An 18,763-nucleotide genomic window follows, 5' to 3' on the forward strand; every position below is an offset into this window, starting at 1 on the left:
TTGATAATGGCTCAGTTCCACTTCCAGAGACTGCAACAGATGAGACACTGGGGACCTGCAATGCCGATCTCGGACATTTATCAGATTGGACGAGGGGCATAACACCGATGCATTGCTGAATACAACTTTGCCGTCAACTACGAGGCACAGCCTTTTCTGTCAATCCAGCTTCCATCCCTATCTGACGCCAATTGCTACTCAATACACCTTCAAGATGTACTCAAAATTCTGGCCCAAGGGCGGTCTGCCTGGCATTCTACACCACTACGTATGTTCCTCTCCCGCAAGCACAACAGTCGGACTAACACACCTGCAATCCAGACAGAAACCCTCGTCACCTTCGAATACACCACAAACACCGTCCGCAAACCACACAGCCTCCTCTTCGTCGGCGGTCTCGGAGATGGCCTGGCGACCACATCCTACATGGCCGATCTGGCCCGCGCCCTCCAACCAACCGAATGGTCCCTCTTCACCCTAAACCTTACCACCTCCTATCAATCCTGGGGGCTGGGACACCTCGACCGCGACACCAACGAGATCGCGCAGTGCCTGAACTACATTAAGGAGTACAAGACCGAGCGATTTGGTAGCGGTGGCAGCGGCGGCGGCAAGATCGTCCTCATGGGCCATTCAACAGGCAGCCAGTGCGTGCTGCACTACCTCTCCCGACCGAATCCGCACACGCGCACTCCCGCCTTCGACCCCTCCCTCGAGCATATACAGCGGATGCCGCTCGACGGGGCAATCATGCAGGCGCCTGTGTCGGACCGGGAAGCGATCCAGTGGGTCCTTGCCGAGGGGCTGGGAGATAAGACGCCGGCGGAGATCCGGCCTGTGTTTGAGAAGCTGACGGCGATGGCGAGGGAGGCTGCTCGCGACGCGGAGGCTGGCACCGATGTTCTGCTGCCGCTGGCGATGACCTCGTTGGTGTACCCGGCCAACACGCCGCTGAGTGCGCGGCGGTTTCTGAGTCTGACTAGTCCTGAGAGTCCGCTGGCGCCGAGTGAGGATGATCTGTTCAGTTCGGATCTGAGCGATGAGCAGTTGGGGAAGACGTTCGGGAAGATCAGGGAGCAGGGGCTGCTGAGGGGGAAACTGATGGTGTTGTTTTCTGGGGCGGACCAGTCGGTTCCTGCCTGGGTTGACAAGGAGGCATTACTGTCGAGATGGAGGAAGGCCACGGATTATAATGGGGAAGCCGGGATATGGGACGAAAACAGTGCTATAATACCGAATGCGTCTCATGCGTTGAGTAATGATGATCAGGCTGAGCCTCGGAAGTTTCTGGTTGACAAAGTACTGGGATATCTTTCCACGTTAGCGAGGGATTAGCTATCAGTGTTAAAATGTTTAAAATAAGCAGAATACAAGACATTAAAGACATGCCAAGTGCAAGTGACGACAACTGAGACGATGCGTTGGCATTTTCGTGACGGGACATGGTTTTGGGAATGAGATTTTCAGCTTCAGTAATATCAGATTAGACAGAATAGAAGTCTGCAGAATATTCATAGCGCAGCTTTCAGACCGCCGACCTAATAACTCGAGCAGGACTTCCCACGGCGATACTGTACGGCGGGACATCTCTCTTGACCACCGAGCCAGCACCGATGGAGCACCCTGATCCAATGGTCACCCCAGCTAAAATAGTCACATTCGCTCCAATCCAGCAATCATCCCCGATAATGACTTCTCTTGTAAATTACATTCCTCGATGTGTGCGCCGTGCTTCAATCTTGGTCTCATGCTCGCCCGTGATGATGTTTACATTCGGGCCAATCTCCACGTTGTTTCCAACGGTGACCAGTCCGCAGTCCAGGACGGTCAGACTGTCCTATCAGCTTCATCCAGTATCATTTGCTGGGTGCATACTTACTTGAAGTTCGCATAGAAACCATCCCCAACGCTGATGTTGCAGCCATAGTCCACAAAGAGAGGAGGCTCGATATAGACCCCTCTTCCTGCCCGGCCAAACAACTTTCGTAATGTCTCCTCCCTCTGCGCGACGGTCTTAGAGAACGGCATGTCGGGTTGAAGAGGAGCATTAAACTCCGACATCAGGAAGCGCGCTTTGGTGCGACCCTCTATGAGCTCTGATGCGAGGGGACTGTATCTGGACAGAGTCTTAGCAGTGGTTCGGTGATTGCGTGATGCTCTTACAGTATTCCCGATATCATTTTCTCATATTCCTCGCCCCAGCAGATACCTTGAAGGCTTTTAGCCTTTTCGATGATCTCGTTGTCTTTCTCGGTTTTGGGGATCATTGTAATGGTGAAATGGAGGTCTGATTTCGGGGTACTGAGGAAGTAGTTGCGCTGGATTGTCGAGATTTATATACCAATGTCATCGTCATTGTTTGTATAGATTCGATATAAGCTCGTCTGGTGACCACTTCTCATCTGTGCTGTATTCGTCGGTTTAGACTACAGCGAGAAGTAGGATACATGCACCAATAGGACTCCTTCTGATGGGTGCCAGAATACGAACACATGAAGCTATCCTTTCATGGCTGGGAAGTCGGCCCTAAATTCCGGAGACACATACCAGAGGTAGACATGGCATAAAGGAGCATTGCTGCAATGCCACGATAATATCTACCAGTAATGGAATGAAGGTATTGATGCATCATGCAGCCAAATGTGTCAAAGCCGAAGTTTACCCGCAGAGCAAGACATATAATCATAAGATCAAATCAGATGTGGCATGTGAGCAGCACAGTGAGTCAAACAAACTTAATCATGGGAACAACATGTCCATGATAAAATACGACAGTCGGAACAAACAATATATTCCTTGAATCAACCCAGTGGTAGGTGTTGATGGAGGTCAGGTAGCCGCATTTAATAATTCTTTTTCATTATTCGCAATTCTCTATATATTCAAACTGTCAGATTTTGCAACAACAAATCCTCGATGGTCTAACGGTCATGATTTCCGCTTGTCACTCATATGAGAACGAGCGCGGGAGACCAGGGTTCGACTCCCTGTCGGGGAGATTTCATTTTTTCTCTTCATCTATTTTTCCCCGGCTGGCCTCCACGCGAAGGAACACTAGGGGACACACTAACCATAAATACCTTTTTTACCCCTTTCTTTCTGTTGTCTTCCTCACCACACATTTAGGGTAAACCTTTTTTTTTTCTCTTCTATGCTGCAACTAAGACGGTCACTCATCAGAGCCGCAGCAGCCCAAATCTGCGAGCAAACAATATACCGCATTACAATATTGTATATTCTCGATGTGAAAGCGGCACACTGGTCATGTCAACAGGTCCCTGAGCTCCATTCCAAGCCTGAGGCTGAATGGCCGATCTAAAATTAGCAGGATTGCAATTTCGGAAGAAGCCCTGACCCACAGACGGAGATTCCAAGACCGAATTGCCGGTCCTCGCTGAATGCATGCTTCTTCTTGTATGAGATTTCAAAAATTAGATAAGAGTCTTGAGACGGAAGATGCTGTATGATTCATGATTGATGCTGTGTCAAGACCAGTTCGACTTAAACTGCCTCCCAGCTGACAATTGGATCAATTGCATGACCTATTCCGTAGCTTCACCTCATCTCCAGTCGTCCGTCGCTTAGTCTAAGCTCGTTAGGCCTGAACTCAGTTTTCAATAGGCCAGGTCTAGATTGCCTAAAGCCATTCATATAATGCTAGCCATTCCCATGTCCCGTCAACACCACCTCAACTTCCACTCCTGAGGCCACTCACTCCTGTCCTTTCAACAATTCAGTCGCTCGTTTGAAATAGTCACTCGTTAATGTACTACTCCTTCGCATCAATCTTCAGTCAACACTACTAACCCATCCAGCAAAATGAAATTCCTTCCACTCCTTCTCGCGACAACCCTCGCCTCCACCGTCTACGCCCGCACCGACCTGGAGGGCTGCATCTCCTCCAAAACCCATAACCAATGGAACGAAGCCAGCATGATCTGGTACGTCCCCGGCACAGGCGAAATCTGCGACATCCCCGACTGCGGCGGCGGTCGCGCCCCGCCCAAGCATGACAATCCCGCCTGTCCCGGCCAGTACACTGGCACCGCGACCTACGAGCCGAGCTATCTCCCCGGGTACGGGCCCGGTGCGGCTGCGTCTACGCATACGCTTGCTGCGACGGCGAGTGCGTCGACTACGGGGGATGCGACGACCGCAACGTCGAGCGCGGCGAGTGCGACTAGTCTCGTGATTACCTCTGCGCCGAGTATGACTGCCAGTGCTACGGCGACGATAAAGACGAGTGCCAAGGCGGGAAACTCGTCTAGTGTGGCTTCGACGACGAGCAGTTCTGCTGGTGCTACTGGGACTGGAAATGGTGCGGGGATGCTCGAGTTGAATGTGGTTGGGGCTATGGCTGCTGCTGCTCTGGCTGTCGCGGCTTTGTAACTATTATGATCAGGATAGGGGTGTATAATGCTTCAGATCCTCAGGAAGCACATCTCCAGGATTTGACTAGGCATACTACTCCGCAGGTGCCTCAACAACTAATACAGCATCCCTAACATTCGCAGATTGAGTTGTCATATTCAAAAGAGCACGACTACCTCAAGACGCCGTGTCCGAAAACACCATAGCCCTAACCTCGATACTCATCCTCACATAATCCCCAGGCTCTTTATCCGGAAGGGCGAAGGCTGAATGTGGGACATCTAGAGAATTAGATATGTCAGTAAAAGTCCCCCACCGCTACGAAGGCCAAATACATTTCGCCACCCCATCCTTGGAATCATAGCTCTTGAATATAACAATCTCATCATCCCGTTGCCGACTCTTATAGTACCATGCCATCCCCGGATCATACAAAGCATACATCATATGCCCGGTATACTTCTCCCGAATAATGTCTGCTTCCAAGAGCTTGGATGGATCGTAACTGCTTCCATCGCAGACGGCTAGTGGGTGGTTCTCGACCGGGCTGTTTATCGGGCGCCATAGACTGATGGGTTTAGACTCATACCTAGCTATTCTAGAGGGGGAGACTGACTTTAACATCTGAACTCGACCGGCGAGTAGACGCTCAGCGTATTCTGGGGGGAAAGATGCTCGAGTCCGTCTGATGGCTGAAACCTCCGTTTGGTCTGTGTGGCTTGTTAGTAGAAGAAGAGGAAGGGAAGAGAAGTGTACCATTATGAACAAAGTCCGCCGCGGGCAACTGCAGACCTCCTGCCTTTGCGCCTTCGAGCTTGACTGGCCCGGTAGAGTCACTGCGTCGAACCTATGCGAGAATCAGCAGTCTTCCATGCGACCTCTATAGTAACAATGATACGTACACGCCAATCAAACATCAAAACTTCAGTAACATCGTCCACCTCGTCTCGGAGCACCTTTTCGCAATCCGCAAGATACACCTTCTCAACCTTCTCCGCGTCGGTGAATTCCTCAGGTGTCAGGGGCGGTTTGTGCGTTCTGTAGATGAAGCCATTCCGATCCAAGTCAAATGAGGACTCGATTCCCCTAGCATCGGTGACTCTCTGCGCTTCACCCCGCTCGAATACCAGGTTGTGCCCTTGCTGTTTGTCCGAGGAACTGAGCGCCAACGCATTACTGAAGGGTCTTGTGGTGCGATAGATGTCCTGCCACTTGAGATAGTTGAATTTGGCGAATGTATGGGCAGTGGGCAGCGCAGGAGCCATTGTACAAGAGGATGTAGTTGTGAAAGAGTAAAATGATGCCAAGACCGTCTTGAAATTTATCCTGCGACTCACTTACAATCAGCCTCACAATGAGCGGTGGAAGTTTGGCCCTTTGTAAGTGGACATTGCACTGAACCTTATCTTTGCCAGCACATACATGCAGAGTTCCTGCACGGCAATACACCGACCATCCTGGCTCTCCATGGATATTATGCCCCTTGAGGGGCCCAGAATGAATCGGCGGGATCGTCACATCAACAGTATTTAGGCTATGAGCACCCCACGGATATACTCAATTGATCGTCCAATACCCACTTTCTCTGCCACCCACCATGACTGTCCCTACGACGCAAGATCGAAGTCGCTTCGAGACAACCAAGCGTCTCCTAGCCCAGCTCGTGAATGAGGGGTTCGCAGTTTGCACCCTGATTCACCAGCAGTTGATCTTTCACAGTGCCAATGGGGACAAGGAGTTGTGGATTAGAGCCCACTGTCGCCATGACACCTCGATCAATACCGAAGGGACTCGGGTTCTTCCACCTTTACGCCCGGAATGCTTGCAACCACCCGTTCTTCTCGGCAAGGGAGAATCGGGAACAGAGGTATTGGAACCAGGCGCCATATTCCGTTTTATTCTTCCTTGGTTTACACATAGCGCGGAAGAGAGCTTTCTGGAGACAATGGCGGCTCAGTTGCGGAGCACAGCTGAGATGCAGGGTAAGTGCATTCACCCAAGCATAAACAAGCAGGCAGAGCTGATAGTCCCAGAGAAATGGTTGGAAATGAGCAAATCTCGGCCTTTCCTCTCTCTACATTCCCCAATGATCGCATGGGAGCGTTCAATAGTATACGGCCATCAAACCCATCCGGTACCCTACCCTACCCTACCCTGCTATCCGATACATCCCTTCTAAGCCGGAAGACTAACCCAACTACAGTTCCACCGATCATGCTGGGCTATCCCACCCTTGAAGCCCGTCCTCCCAGAACACATTCCAGAGATGATCGCCCCATCCCTCTCGTTCGTTTCAATCCCGCGCAATGATATGCGCGTGACGGGTCCATTCGAGACGACTCTCGAACCGCTCCTCCAGAAGCTAGAGATCCCCAAGCCAACAGACGAAAATACCCTGATCGTCCCCTGCCTGACCCGCCAAATCCCCGCCATCCTGCACCACTTCGAGAACGCGACTGTCATCGCAGAGCGATCCTCCATCGCCGACGCTCAGGCTTCACTGCGGACCGTAACCCTGCGCCCGGAACTAGAGTTCAACTACCACCTGAAGCTCGCCCTCGCGTGTCAAATCACCTCTGCGGTTCGGACGGTAACACCCTGGACAACGGGGCAGGGACGCGCGATATCGGATTTACTCGAGAGGACCCTCCCGGCGGATCTGTGGGTGTTTAAAGAGATAGCAGCCGTTTCGGGGCGTCAGGAGGACTTCCATGCCGCGAAGCATCTAAGCTGTGTGCTCCGGGAGGATCTCGAGCCAAGAGCCAGGATGGACAATGAGACGTTGGTCGTTGCCGCGGCGCTGATGGAGCGGCATCCCGAGGATGGCAAGACGTATCCGGAGAGGTTATTTAGTCTTGACACCATCGAGGCGAGGAAGAAGTGGTTTCGGACGTAAGTACCCTTTTCCTATTACTGCGTACGTCGTACGTCGTATGTCTAGTATACCGGGGACAACATATTAACACAGTCACTCGCGGGGAAAAGCTACCTGCACGCTCTATTCAGAGCTATGCTCCACCCGCTCGTCCACCACGGCATCGGCCTCGAAGCGCACGCCCAAAACACCGTCGTCCGTCTCTGCACTGCAACAGGCAAGATAAAAGGCTTCGCCATCCGCGACTTCGGCGGCGTGCACTTCCACAAACCCACGCTCGGAGAGCAGGGCTTCCCCCTCGACTGGGAGATCCCCGGTAGTCTCACCTTGACCGATGACTTGATCTCTGTGTGGAACCTGGCCAGCCACACGCTGCTCCAGTGCCAGGTGCCTAGTCTTTTGTATGCGCTGAGGTTGGAGACGCATGGAGGGTGGGGGGTCGTGATGGAGGAGTTGGATAGTGTCTTGCAGGGGTTTGGCGGCGATGTAGCGAGGGGGTTGTTGGACTATTTTTGTGAAGGGACGGTGGTTATGAAGTCGTTTCTGAGGATGCTTATGGAGGGGATGTATCGTGAGGTGAGCTTCTTCTTTCCTTTTCCTGGGTGCTTGATGGGCTAATGACGGCCTGTATAGAATATTGAGCTTAGGGTTTCTAATCCGCTTGTTTTATCGCCAGCATAGCTTTTCCAGCATGATGGAGTTGCTCTCATATAGCTTCTATACAGCAAGAAGTGTATATGAAAAAAGCAGTAGAGTTTCTTAACATCCTGTGGTAATAACATACTATAGAAATACAGCGTTATGGCCTCAGAAGCGGCCATTCTGTCGGCCACAGTCGGCCACAGTTGTAATACTCTGATCTTGGCCAGAGGGAAAGGAAAGGGAACAGTTGACAGTCTTGTAGGCAACAATCCATCACTGATGGAGCCCGATAAAGAGCCTGAGTGTTATATTTCACATTCATTGGTGCTCTTGCATAGCAGGACCCCATCCCCAAGCCACAGCACCAACCTGCGTAGCATACTGGCATTAAATACAGGCTAAGGACAAAAGTACGTGGCATTGTGTCTTTTCTGCTGCTGGCAAGTGATGCATCGACTTTCAGAAGGCTGACAGCACAGCCCTCGCTCCAGCCACTCTAGCGGTGTCAGACAGCACTATACAGGGGTCCTCGCGCTACTGGCCTGGCAATTTCAGCCTTGTTCAAGAAGAATTCTCCATAAATGCATCCAATAACCAAGTCAGAATCCTATTCAAGCTGCGGCAATAATCATGTCGGAGCAGGTCGGGCTGCAGGTCGACTTGACCAACCTGCCTGTGAGCGCGATCTCCAGTGCTACAGCTCTTCAGTCTCTCTTCAAGGCAATATCCGCCGATAATACGAATCCTTTTGCTGTTCAACAAACCGAAGCACTGGGCTCCTGCTTTCACGCAAACGGGCCCTTCGCGGCGCGACTGCCCGACACTCTAGCACGCTCGTCATCCACGCGCTTGAATCGAATAGGCGCTTTTATCGGCTGGGAAAATGGCGATACCGCGTGCCATATGAGCCGTAGTCCGGGCGGTCGGTCAGCATCACTGCTGTGCTGGGTGCTGGGCAATCTTTATGATGAACACAAGTGTGGCGGGATATTACTAAATCTATGTAGCAAGCTTCTTCCGCCGGGACTGCACAATTGCAGCGTGAAGCAGCTGGCAGATGTGTCCAAGACCCTGGAGAGAAAACTTGCATGTCTTGAGTTCGGCCAATTTTTTCGCTGTCAATCGGAAAGATTGAGTCAGTGTTTCCAGGTCACGACTTCGAGCGTTCCCTTGGATTTGACACATACACCGACAGCGGAGACTATGCAGGAGTTCCTCGTCTATTTGCATCATGCATTGCAGGACGAGAATCTGACTCTCCGATATTGTGGGACTCGTAGCGCAGCGGTGCTCATGAGCCTGGTCTTGAGTATGTGCCCGGAAGATACTCGCGTGGAGGTTGGGAACGAGGTGATTCAGCAAGGACAAAGAGAGTCCGTCATGTTCTGCGTTGAGAGCGACGAAAACAGTAGTACTCATTTCTTTCTCGAGTCTACAGTCAGCTCTCACTCAAACGACTTTCAGAAGCGCTTCATCCAGACGGAATCATCGGACTGTGGCTGCAACTACCACCTCAAATTCGGCTGGGAGGGTTATTTGACGAGTCATCTTGGAATCGCCCTCTGCAACAGTGGCGCTCAAACGACGCAGAGCTTGCCCCTACAACAGGCCATCGCCAACCTCATCGCCTCTGTCGCAGAGACGTTCACAGCCAAGCATTGGTGTAGTAGTGGCACGCCTAATTCTTCTGGTGACAACCGCATCGCCAAAGAGGGTCTGAAGACCCTAATGGGACCCAACTACCGTAGTATCATTACTCATACTTTGGGATCCTTACTCGTGCCACCGACTGAGTTCGCAGATCCCCATGACCGCTACGAGGACGTGCAGAGGGAGGTCGAACTCCGTGTGCCCTTGACCTTGTGCACGTGTCAATTCTGTCGGCTGCATGAGCCGTGGGATGAGCGTAACTACCCGCAACAGCGATTGAAGGTTAGTTCAACGCGCGCCTGGAAGACATGCGGCGTGGCGCAATTATGGGCGGAGATTGGCACCATCGTGCAAAACGGTATTCTCTGCCTCTTGGTTCGGCCACAGGAAAATGTCGCCTTGCGTCTATCCAAGCCCTCCACGGACAAGATGCTACTGTATACCATCTGGAAAAGTCTCAAAAATCGGGATACATGCGCGGGGGCATCCGACTTTCACCGGGGGGTAATGGGACTGGTGGATCCCACAGTAATCCGCCCAGATATCTTCAGCCACGAGGATGGTGAAACCCCACCAGTCGTCTGTCGGAGTTCGGACATGGCCACAATCTTCCCAAACACGCTGCAATACCCGCGAGTGACGAACCCGTGGACGGTCGAGTACCTCCTCGTGGATGGCAGATTGCATTATGGATCCGACCGCTACAGTGCCCTCATCTGCGCGGAGCCTAAAAAGGGGGCGTCGCGACGGCTCAAACGACCCAAAGCAGAGAATTCGCTGGTGTCCCAGGGCAGTCTGGGTCGGGATACTGGTAGAAAAAAGAAACTTGCCGGCCTTGGAAGACACCGCTCCTTTCAGATGGCCTTGCGCTCGTATGTGGTGCAACAATTTCCCGTGCTATTACTCCGTTCGACCATTTATCTCACGACCAAGAGCATCGATGTGAATTTTCTGGATCTTCACGTCGGACTCATGGGTTTGTCTCCCGCGATTGGGTGTGCTCACTACCCTCGCAGCCATAGCGCCGAAGATATTGCTCTTCTGAGGCAAGCTGACGATCCGCTGGCGTATGTCATTGCGACATCGGTGTATGCGCCGGTTCCAAAATCTCGAGACAAGACAGTGTACGGTGTGACATTGAGTAACTGGAGTGAGGAGGCGCAGTTTCTTTCTTGTGAAGCCGGATACTCGGCGTTGTACCAGGGGGACTGTTGCTTGGCTTGTGCCGTTGCTCAGGCTAAGGTGGAGGGCATCAATTCTATAATTGGCGGGACGGCATGATGACAGAAGTGCCAGACATATTTATAACAAATTATTACTGCAATAATGCTCTAACGGGCGGTATCACCACCGCGAATGGACCCTCAAAGACTGTGTCTTTCGCGCCGGCCCCTTTGCGTTCGATCGTTCCCTGAAGATTCGTGTGTTGTTCCTTCATTCAACTCATTGCCCGACGAAGTCGAGTCAATTTCACTCGAGTCGTCTTCTGTAGTTGACTCTTTCTCACGTCGCATGGGTTGACCATTCTCTGTCCATGTATCATCAACGCATTCTTGAAGAGTCGTCCGTCGAGCGCGTTGTTGCGTTGAGACGCCCTCCTCTTGTGGAGGACCAGTATTCAGGAAATGGAATTTACCTCCCAGGGGCCCCTTGACGTCCGCCTCTCGTAGACAAGAAGCGAGAAACTCGTCAAACCTTTGGTTTTTAGGTCGGTCGTAGGAACTCCACCGCCGTCGGACGACTGCCTTCACCTCTGTCATCAGATCTTCGACCGGGTTCAGATCGGGCGAGCAAGGAGGCAAGCACAACACGCGGACCCCGGCATCAATGCACATCTTCATTACCCGTTCCGTATGATGAAAGCTTGCACCGTCCATGGCGAGTACGGACCGTGGTCCGGGCCACTCCTCGCAGTGCGGTAGCAGCGACTCGACAAAGGCCTCGAACACCATCTCGTCCGTCTCACTCTCCGCTGCAGTGAACACCCGACTGAAAATAACCCCATCCTGTCCGTAAGCAAGTAGCATCTGATATCGTTTCGCGGTAGGCCACTGCGTAAAGGCTTTCGGCCTATACCCGCACGGCGACCAGTATGTTCTTCGAAATCCCACCCGACGGTCGCACCCTGATTCATCAACGAAGACGAGCTGCGCCGGATGGAAACGCGATAGTTCCTGCAGGTATGCCTGACGCAAGGGCGCGCTCCGTTCCCTTGCGGCTCGTAACCCCGCTTGCCTAGTCCACTCAATATCGATCAACGCTCGGCTTACCGACGAAGGAGAAATGAGAGTGTGGAAGTCGTCCCATAGGAACACCAGGAGTTCTTCATGGGAGGCGTGCGGTCGCTCGATCAGGCGCTGGCAGAGTGCTTCACGCATGGCTGGAGTGACGGTTCGAGGGCGTCCGGCTCCTGAGCCTTTTGGAGGAGGATGGATGGTGCCGTATCTACGCAAGTTGTTGCGGATGGATATGATGGCTTGTTTGCTACAACCGGCGGCCGCGGCCATTTGTTTGATGGTGAGATGTGTGTGGTGGAGGACCATGTCACGGATGAGCGCTCGCTGGGACGGTTCCAGATTTGGAGCCATTGTCGTGGACCTGGTGTTATTGAGACCTGAGCTCGACGAACTGTGAGTGTCGATGTGATGATGTTGGATAGTTAATGTGTCTGTGTTGATCCCACCAAAAGATGGATATTTTTGTTAGCTGCGCCTCCAGCCCAGCCACTCCATCGACAACTCGCTCTTACTGGTTCTGTCAACGAAGCCAAACGTACGAAATCAAATCAAGAGAAAGGTATTTTGTCACAATCAAAAGAACTCCATTAACTTTTATTCTATATACAGTCATTTAGACCAGTCAAGAACGAAACGATCCCAGAACATCACCCACGGACGCCTCCGCATTCTCCATCACCTTCGCCAACAACTTCTCAATCACCTGTATCTCCTCCCGTACTTGTTCCTTCTCATAGATACGTTTGTCAAAGGCAAACTTGAGCTTATACTCATTCACATCCGCTGTCTTGACAACCTCAAATACTACCGCATATGGTTGCGGCATCGTCACCTGGGACTTGGCCATCACCACCCACCTCTGGTACTGCTTCCCTGTCGCAGCGGCCGGCTCAAATGGCTGGAAGAGGAAGAGTGTCTTGTTCGAGAATCCCTCGCGAGTCGTTTCACAGGCTTCGTGGATCTCGTCCATACCGACTGTACTGTTTTCGGTGTACTGCCAGAATTCATCCTGGGTTTGACGAAGGAATTCTGACACTGGCATTGACGGATCAGCTTTCGACCGCATTGGAAGGAAGTTTGCACAGGTGCCGTTGATAGTTTGAGGGTCAGGCAGATCAATGTTGCGACCTGTGTAGAGGTAGTCGAAGGCGACGTCGCGTTGGTTGCTGCGCAGTGCCAGCCAGAGTTGGAAGATCGACTGGAAGATGATAGAGACAGTGGCACCGGTGGACTTGGCGAATGCGTCAAACTCTAGGTTGATGGTGTGTACATGCACAGAGTTGATACGCGGTCCGGTGGCGCTTGCGCTGGGGAATTCGAAGGCAATAGGGCGCTTCTCGGATTGCTTCCAGAACGACAGCGTGCGGGACTTGTCCATCTGCCAGATGTGGAATGCAAAGTCTTTGAATGGAGTGAAGCGTTCCAGTGGAGCATTGTCTTGGTAAGCCTCAAAGTGCTCGCCAAAGATGCGGAGAAGCGTTCCGTCGTACAGGCCATGGTCGAGCTTGGTGACAATTTCGGTCTCGCCCATCGACAAATGGAGAATGGCGTAGCGAATGAAGGGCTGGCCAAATACAAAACGGTGGTCGTCAAGTGTCTTAATAATTTGTTGTCTCTGCTCATGGCTGACATCTTCATAGATCTCGACCACAGGGGTGGCATCGCGGAGAACAACACCATACCATTTTCCGTGAGAGCGAGTAAAGGTCGTGCGTAGAATGTCATTGGCAGTTGTCAGCTGTCGAACCAGATCAATCCATTGTCTCGGTTCAAAGTCATTGCCGACCTTCCGGACTGTCATCAGACTCCACAACGCCTCTGGATGCGCACCCTGGGTCAGGAACTCGGCCTGTCCGGGAGGGCAAGGATAGATGTACTCATACTCAGTCGCCTGCAGACCAGCGGCAGAGATAGCAGCATCAACCTCCGAGGGAGGAGTGAAAGTCTTCTGTTGAATCTGCTGTGCATCGTCCGACTCGCCCTTCAGCTGGTCGGCCATTGCTCCAAGACCTGTGTATTTGAGCACATCTCGCACGGAGATCTTGAGCTGCTTGCGTCTGAGCCAGCTGACAAGATTGATAGCGGCAATGGAATCGCCACCGAGGCTGAGGAAGTCGGCTTCCAGACCAAATTGATCGTCGTTAAGCTGCAGGGTTTCGATCCATCCTTGTTGCAGTACCTTTTGTGTCTCAGATACCAGAGGGATAACCGCACCCTTTGACTGCGCAGTGCCGATCTTGTCAAATGAGAACTTGGTCAGTTCGCCCTGACTCAGGGACTGCACCATAGCCTTGAGCTGCTTGCGGTTGGCCTTGCCGGAGGGAAGTCTTGGGAGCGACGAGAGAGGGACAATTGCCTTTGGAATCATGTATGGAGTAAGGCCAGTGAGCTTGGCTCGGACACGCTGCACGTTCTCAGCAAAGCCTTCCAGTGAAAGAATCTCGCCCGGTTTCTCAGCAGCAGCACCATCGAAAACAGCGACCGCAACAAGATGCGCAGTGCTGTTCTGCTTCCAGACGGTCAGCACACAGTCCTTGACCTCACCAGTCCGCAAGAAGGCCTGTTCTATCTCTCCCAGTTCGATACGATGTCCGTTGATCTTGACCTGGTCGTCTTTACGGCCCAAACACTCAATGCCTCCGTTGGGAAGATAACGGGCTAAGTCACCACTGCGGTATAGGCGTTGGCCATTAAGCACCTCATTCTCGATAAAAGCGGCATTGGTGATATCAGGCTTCTTGAAATACCCTTGCGCAAGCTGTGGCCCAAAGAAGCACAGCTCTCCGACAGCACCGTAAGGGACTGGACGAACACCATCTGCTTCCAGAATGATGCCACCCACAGACGCGAGAGGCGTGCCAATATTGCCTCCAATCGTGTCAGCATCGACATCCTTCATCGTCACCATGACGGAGACCTCGGTGGGTCCATAGCCATTGCGGAGTGCCACACGCGATGCCCATGTTGTCACCACGTCACGAGTCAGCTGTTCACCGCCGACAGTCATGGACTCCAAGTTGGGGACATCCTTGGGATTCAGCAGTCGAGCCACAGTCGGAGTGAGGAAAACATGGTTGACATTCATCTCGTTGATAACCTCGGCCAGGTTGTTCAACAGGCGCTCCGAGGGTGCAATGCACAGAGTGCCGCCGCTGTGCAGTGCTACGAAGAAGTCGTACAGTGAGGCGTCAAAAACGTAGTTGGAGAACTGCAGCATTCTTGACTCCTGGCCATGGCGGTGCTCAAACTCGATGATCGATTGCATGGCAGCTGCACAAGCGCCATGTGTCACCATGACACCCTTTGGAAGACCAGTACTTCCCGAGGTGTAGAGCAGATAGGCGAGTGCATCCGGAGAGACAGTTCCTTGCTGTGGCTCGGGGCCATATGCGGAAAGGTTGGCCTGGTCCAGGAGAATGCTAGGAATATCACTTTCCGAGGCAAAGTAGGATTCATGTTCCTTCTCCGTGAGGACGAACTTGGCGCTGACGTCGCGAGCAATGTACGCGTTTCTTTCCAAGGGGTTCTCAGGGCTCAAAGGCACATAGGCAGCGCCGAGCTTGAACAAGGCGAGAATGGCCTCAATCATCAATGGCGACTTCTCTAGGAGAAGAGGGACGATATCACCCGGCACCACCCCACGCTCGGAGAGATAGTGTGCCATGCGGTTCGCCTCGGTATTCAGCTCAGAGTATGTAAGGAACAGCTCGTTCTGGTAGTTGATGGCAGTCCGATCGGGGTATGTGCGGACCGTGGCTTCGAATTGTCCATGCAACGTGCGAGTAGCATCAGGCAAGTTCTTGTGTGGCTGAAGCATGAACTCCAGCTCCGTCGCGCTGACCAGATTGGTTGCCTTGACTGTCTGTCGAGGATTAGATGTAATGAAATTCAATGCCATGCAAAACTGGTCGAGGATGAACTCCAAACGACGCTCTTCCATCGGCGATGTGAGCGTGATGTCGATACCTGTAGCGCCCTCCTCAACGTTCAGTGTCGTGTACTCGGTTCTCCATACTGGTCGCCGACCGTAGAGCTGGAACACCTCCTTGGAAATATCATCGGTGGCCTTATCGCTGACGAGGATATTGACCATAGTGTCGAAGAGAGTAGCGCCCTGGCGCTCAGCAGCGGCAAGCGCATTCCGCACTCCAACCTGGGAGTGCTTGATGACCTTCCAGAGGCTGGCGTTGACTGACTGCACCAGCTGCTGAAGGTTCTGTTCCGGATCAATTGCGACGGCATAGGGAACGACAGCCAGCGTGGGTCCGTTCAGGGCCTCAATCCCTGGAACAGGTAGCTCGCGACCGGAAACGGCCGTTGCCATTGTGACAGACTTTGAAGCGATGTGCGATGAAAGGACGAGAGCCCAGGCCGCATGGATAATTGCACCCAGAGGAGCGCGCAAAGCCGATGATGCGGCCTTGACCTGCTGGCTGACACTGCGCTTGGCTGTGGATGTTTTTGTCACAGGTGCATAATTGAGCACTGTTGGCACCGCCTCGCCGAGATGCTCTCTCCAGAAGTCCTGGGATGGCTTTGAGTCTCGTGCGTGCAGAAGGGCCACGAAAGACTTCCACTCGGGGCGCTTCTCAGGACGACGGCCATAATACACGCGAGCGACATCGTCGAAAAGGAATCTGTGAGACCAGAAGTCGAAGAGGGCATGATGAACCGAGACGACGAGAATGCTTTTGTCAAGGACGGCGACACGAATAAATGGTTCGCCCAGTGTGATGCCTCTGTTCTTGTCCTGTTCCAGATATTCAGGGAGACTCATGGAGACCTCCGACCAAGGTAGGTTGAAGTCATTGCGCACGACCTGAGCGAAGCCCTTGGCCGCAGTGACGAAGGTGGATTTGAGGAGTTCCGTGCGCCAGAAAACGACTTGAAATGCTAGCTGAAGTCGTACAAGGTCGAGATGGCGAATGTCAAAAACGCGTTGGTAGAGATAGTCCTGGCTGCCTTGGAGCGTGCTGGCCAGGATGCCTTCCTGCAGTGCGGTGACAGGATAAGCATCGACAACACGACGGTCGGCAAGGGAGTCCGCCTTGAGCGCTGGATCAGAGATGTAATCGAAAGGCGCGGCTGGCTCATTGCTAACGTGAGTTGGAGTCGAGTCTAGTTGGACCGTATCCGCAATTTCCTCGACGGTCTGTGCTTGAAGCATATCCGCCAACTCGACGTGAATACCGCGTTGCTTTAGTTCCCGAATCGCGCGGATTGCGTCAATGGATGTTCCTCCCAGTGCCACCAGGGAATCCGAGGGCGTGATAGAGGACGCGGGCAGATTCAACACTTCCGCCCAAACCTGCGCAATCTTCGAGGCAATCTCGCTCAAGCCAGCCGTATCACCGTCTTTCGATGAGGTACTGTGGCCCAACACCTTGCTAACCTCAGTACCTTCAGCAAGTCGACGAATGGCCCGGAAATCCACTTTCCCATTCTGGTTGACGGGGAACTCGGCGCACGACAGCCAATAACTGGGCACCATGTACGGCGGGAAACACCGGCGAGCATGATTGCGCAAGTCCTGCACGAGCGTGCCCCAGTCCGTCTCGGGTGAAGGGACAACAGCAGCCACAAGCGACATGCGCTCGTTGATGTAGCATCCCACACAAACCAAGCCGGCTACGCCCTTCACCGTCGCCAGGTTGGTAGCCACCTCCTCAGGCTCCACCCTCTGACCGTGGATTTTGACCTGGTGATCAATACGACCCAGAATTCCAAATGTTCCATCCTCACGCTGGACGGCCAAATCGCCGGTGCGGAACATCATCGTGCCCGGGGCACCCCCTGGCGTCTTGATAAAGGCAGCTTGTGTTTGCTTCTGTCGGTTGTGGTAGCCATTGGCAACCTGAGGACCATACAGACAGAGCTCCCCGGGTTCGTTGACAGAAAGGCGATTGATGGTGCCGGGCTCCAGGACAATGGCGGTGGTTGTGTCAGATGGGAGACCGGGATTGCGAGGGTTATCGCCTGGCTGGAGTTGGCGGGAGAAGTTCAGTTGAGCACATTCGCTGAGTCCATATGAGACGCGCAGGTGTACTCTGTCTGCCCATTTGTTGACAAGGGACTGGCTGAGGGGCTCGCCGACAGTGGTGATCTGTTGCAAGCAACTGGGTGTCTCATCGGGAGACAGCAAGGCGAGGGCTGCGGGAGTGATACCCAGGGCATCGATCTGAAGGTTGTTCAACACCTCGGGCAAAGCAGTTGCGAGTCGGTCTCGTCTGGCGAGGCAAAGACAGGCGCCCTTGGACAGGGTGGCCAGGATGGTTCGTTGAGCTGCAGAGAAGATGGGGTTGTAGAAGAGCAGCCATCGCTTGCGGCCGTTGGGTTGGAATTGGTCGATGCCATGAGAGACAGCACGATGGCTGAGGAGGACGCCCTTGGGGGTACCCGTTGAGCCAGAGGTATAGATCAGGTATGCCAGGTCGGATGGAGTAATTGAAGGAGGGTCAAGTTGTCCATGGGTCTGACTCGACCGGATGCTCTCGACAGTGATGGAGTGATCAAACAGGGACGCATACTTTTCGTGGACGACGACAGGTTCGGTGCCGCAATCCGCCGCAATAACGCGGTTACGCTCCGCAGAACCTTCCGGATCGAGAATGACATAGGCAGATCCGGACCAGAGGATGGCCAGCACGGTAGCCACAAACTCGACGGACGGGTCCATACAGAGGGGTATGATACGACCAGAGCGGAATTGACCCGCTTCCGCAATGTGCTCGACGAGATGCCACAGCTCGGCATAGCTGTACAGCATCTCCTGCTCGCATTGAACAGCTGGAGCATCAGGGTTTGACTCGACTTGATATCTGATGTAATCTGTAACGAGGCAAGGAGGAGACGGAGGACTAAGAAGAGAAAATGGGCGAGCCTTCGTCGAGATAACCTCGCTGCCCTGGGGCTCAGGGCTCTCCGCGAGATCTCGAATAGCGACTGGAGCCATTCTGATCCCTTAGCGAGCTCAATGAGCGGAGAAGCA

At 53.1% G+C, this 18,763-nt stretch overlaps 6 protein-coding genes and 1 non-coding gene across 7 annotated transcripts; 4 read left to right on the top strand and 3 right to left on the bottom strand.

Moving 5' to 3' along the window:
- Positions 1-214: 214 nt before the first annotated feature.
- Positions 215-1,335, top strand: sidJ (putative siderophore biosynthesis lipase/esterase; the record flags this gene model as incomplete). The annotated part of the gene is made up of 2 exons (XM_043272415.1): positions 215-268; positions 322-1,335. The coding sequence occupies 2 exons, from the start codon at positions 215-217 to the stop codon at positions 1,333-1,335; spliced, it is 1,068 nt and encodes a 355-aa protein (XP_043128350.1).
- A 370-nt stretch (positions 1,336-1,705) lies between these two features.
- On the bottom strand, positions 1,706-2,267 carry Aspvir_009267 (uncharacterized protein; the record flags this gene model as incomplete). The annotated part of the gene is made up of 3 exons (XM_043272416.1): positions 1,706-1,832; positions 1,880-2,116; positions 2,164-2,267. The coding sequence occupies 3 exons, from the start codon at positions 2,265-2,267 to the stop codon at positions 1,706-1,708; spliced, it is 468 nt and encodes a 155-aa protein (XP_043128351.1).
- Positions 2,268-2,910: 643 nt separating this feature from the next.
- Aspvir_009268 lies at positions 2,911-2,998 on the top strand. Its single transcript has one exon. It is a non-coding gene; the product is annotated as a tRNA-Asp (tRNA).
- Positions 2,999-3,819: 821 nt separating this feature from the next.
- Aspvir_009269 (putative cell surface protein) lies at positions 3,820-4,389 on the top strand (the record flags this gene model as incomplete). Its single annotated transcript, XM_043272417.1, has 1 exon — positions 3,820-4,389. The coding sequence occupies one exon, from the start codon at positions 3,820-3,822 to the stop codon at positions 4,387-4,389; it is 570 nt and encodes a 189-aa protein (XP_043128352.1).
- Positions 4,390-4,548: 159 nt separating this feature from the next.
- Aspvir_009270 (uncharacterized protein) lies at positions 4,549-5,636 on the bottom strand (the record flags this gene model as incomplete). Its single annotated transcript, XM_043272418.1, has 5 exons — positions 4,549-4,652; positions 4,707-4,939; positions 4,988-5,081; positions 5,128-5,218; positions 5,274-5,636. 5 exons carry the CDS (start codon positions 5,634-5,636, stop codon positions 4,549-4,551), a joined length of 885 nt encoding a protein of 294 aa, XP_043128353.1.
- A 332-nt stretch (positions 5,637-5,968) lies between these two features.
- Aspvir_009271 (siderophore) lies at positions 5,969-10,819 on the top strand (the record flags this gene model as incomplete). Its single annotated transcript, XM_043272419.1, has 5 exons — positions 5,969-6,353; positions 6,405-6,505; positions 6,575-7,263; positions 7,378-7,822; positions 8,492-10,819. The coding sequence occupies 5 exons, from the start codon at positions 5,969-5,971 to the stop codon at positions 10,817-10,819; spliced, it is 3,948 nt and encodes a 1,315-aa protein (XP_043128354.1).
- A 1,578-nt stretch (positions 10,820-12,397) lies between these two features.
- Positions 12,398-18,727, bottom strand: sidE (nonribosomal peptide synthase SidE; the record flags this gene model as incomplete). The annotated part of the gene is made up of 1 exon (XM_043272420.1): positions 12,398-18,727. One exon carries the CDS (start codon positions 18,725-18,727, stop codon positions 12,398-12,400), a length of 6,330 nt encoding a protein of 2,109 aa, XP_043128355.1.
- Positions 18,728-18,763: the final 36 nt, after the last annotated feature.

Source organism: Aspergillus viridinutans (genome assembly GCF_018404265.1).
Source record: "Aspergillus viridinutans IFM 47045 DNA, scaffold_8, whole genome shotgun sequence".
Lineage (NCBI taxonomy): Eukaryota > Fungi > Ascomycota > Eurotiomycetes > Eurotiales > Aspergillaceae > Aspergillus > Aspergillus viridinutans.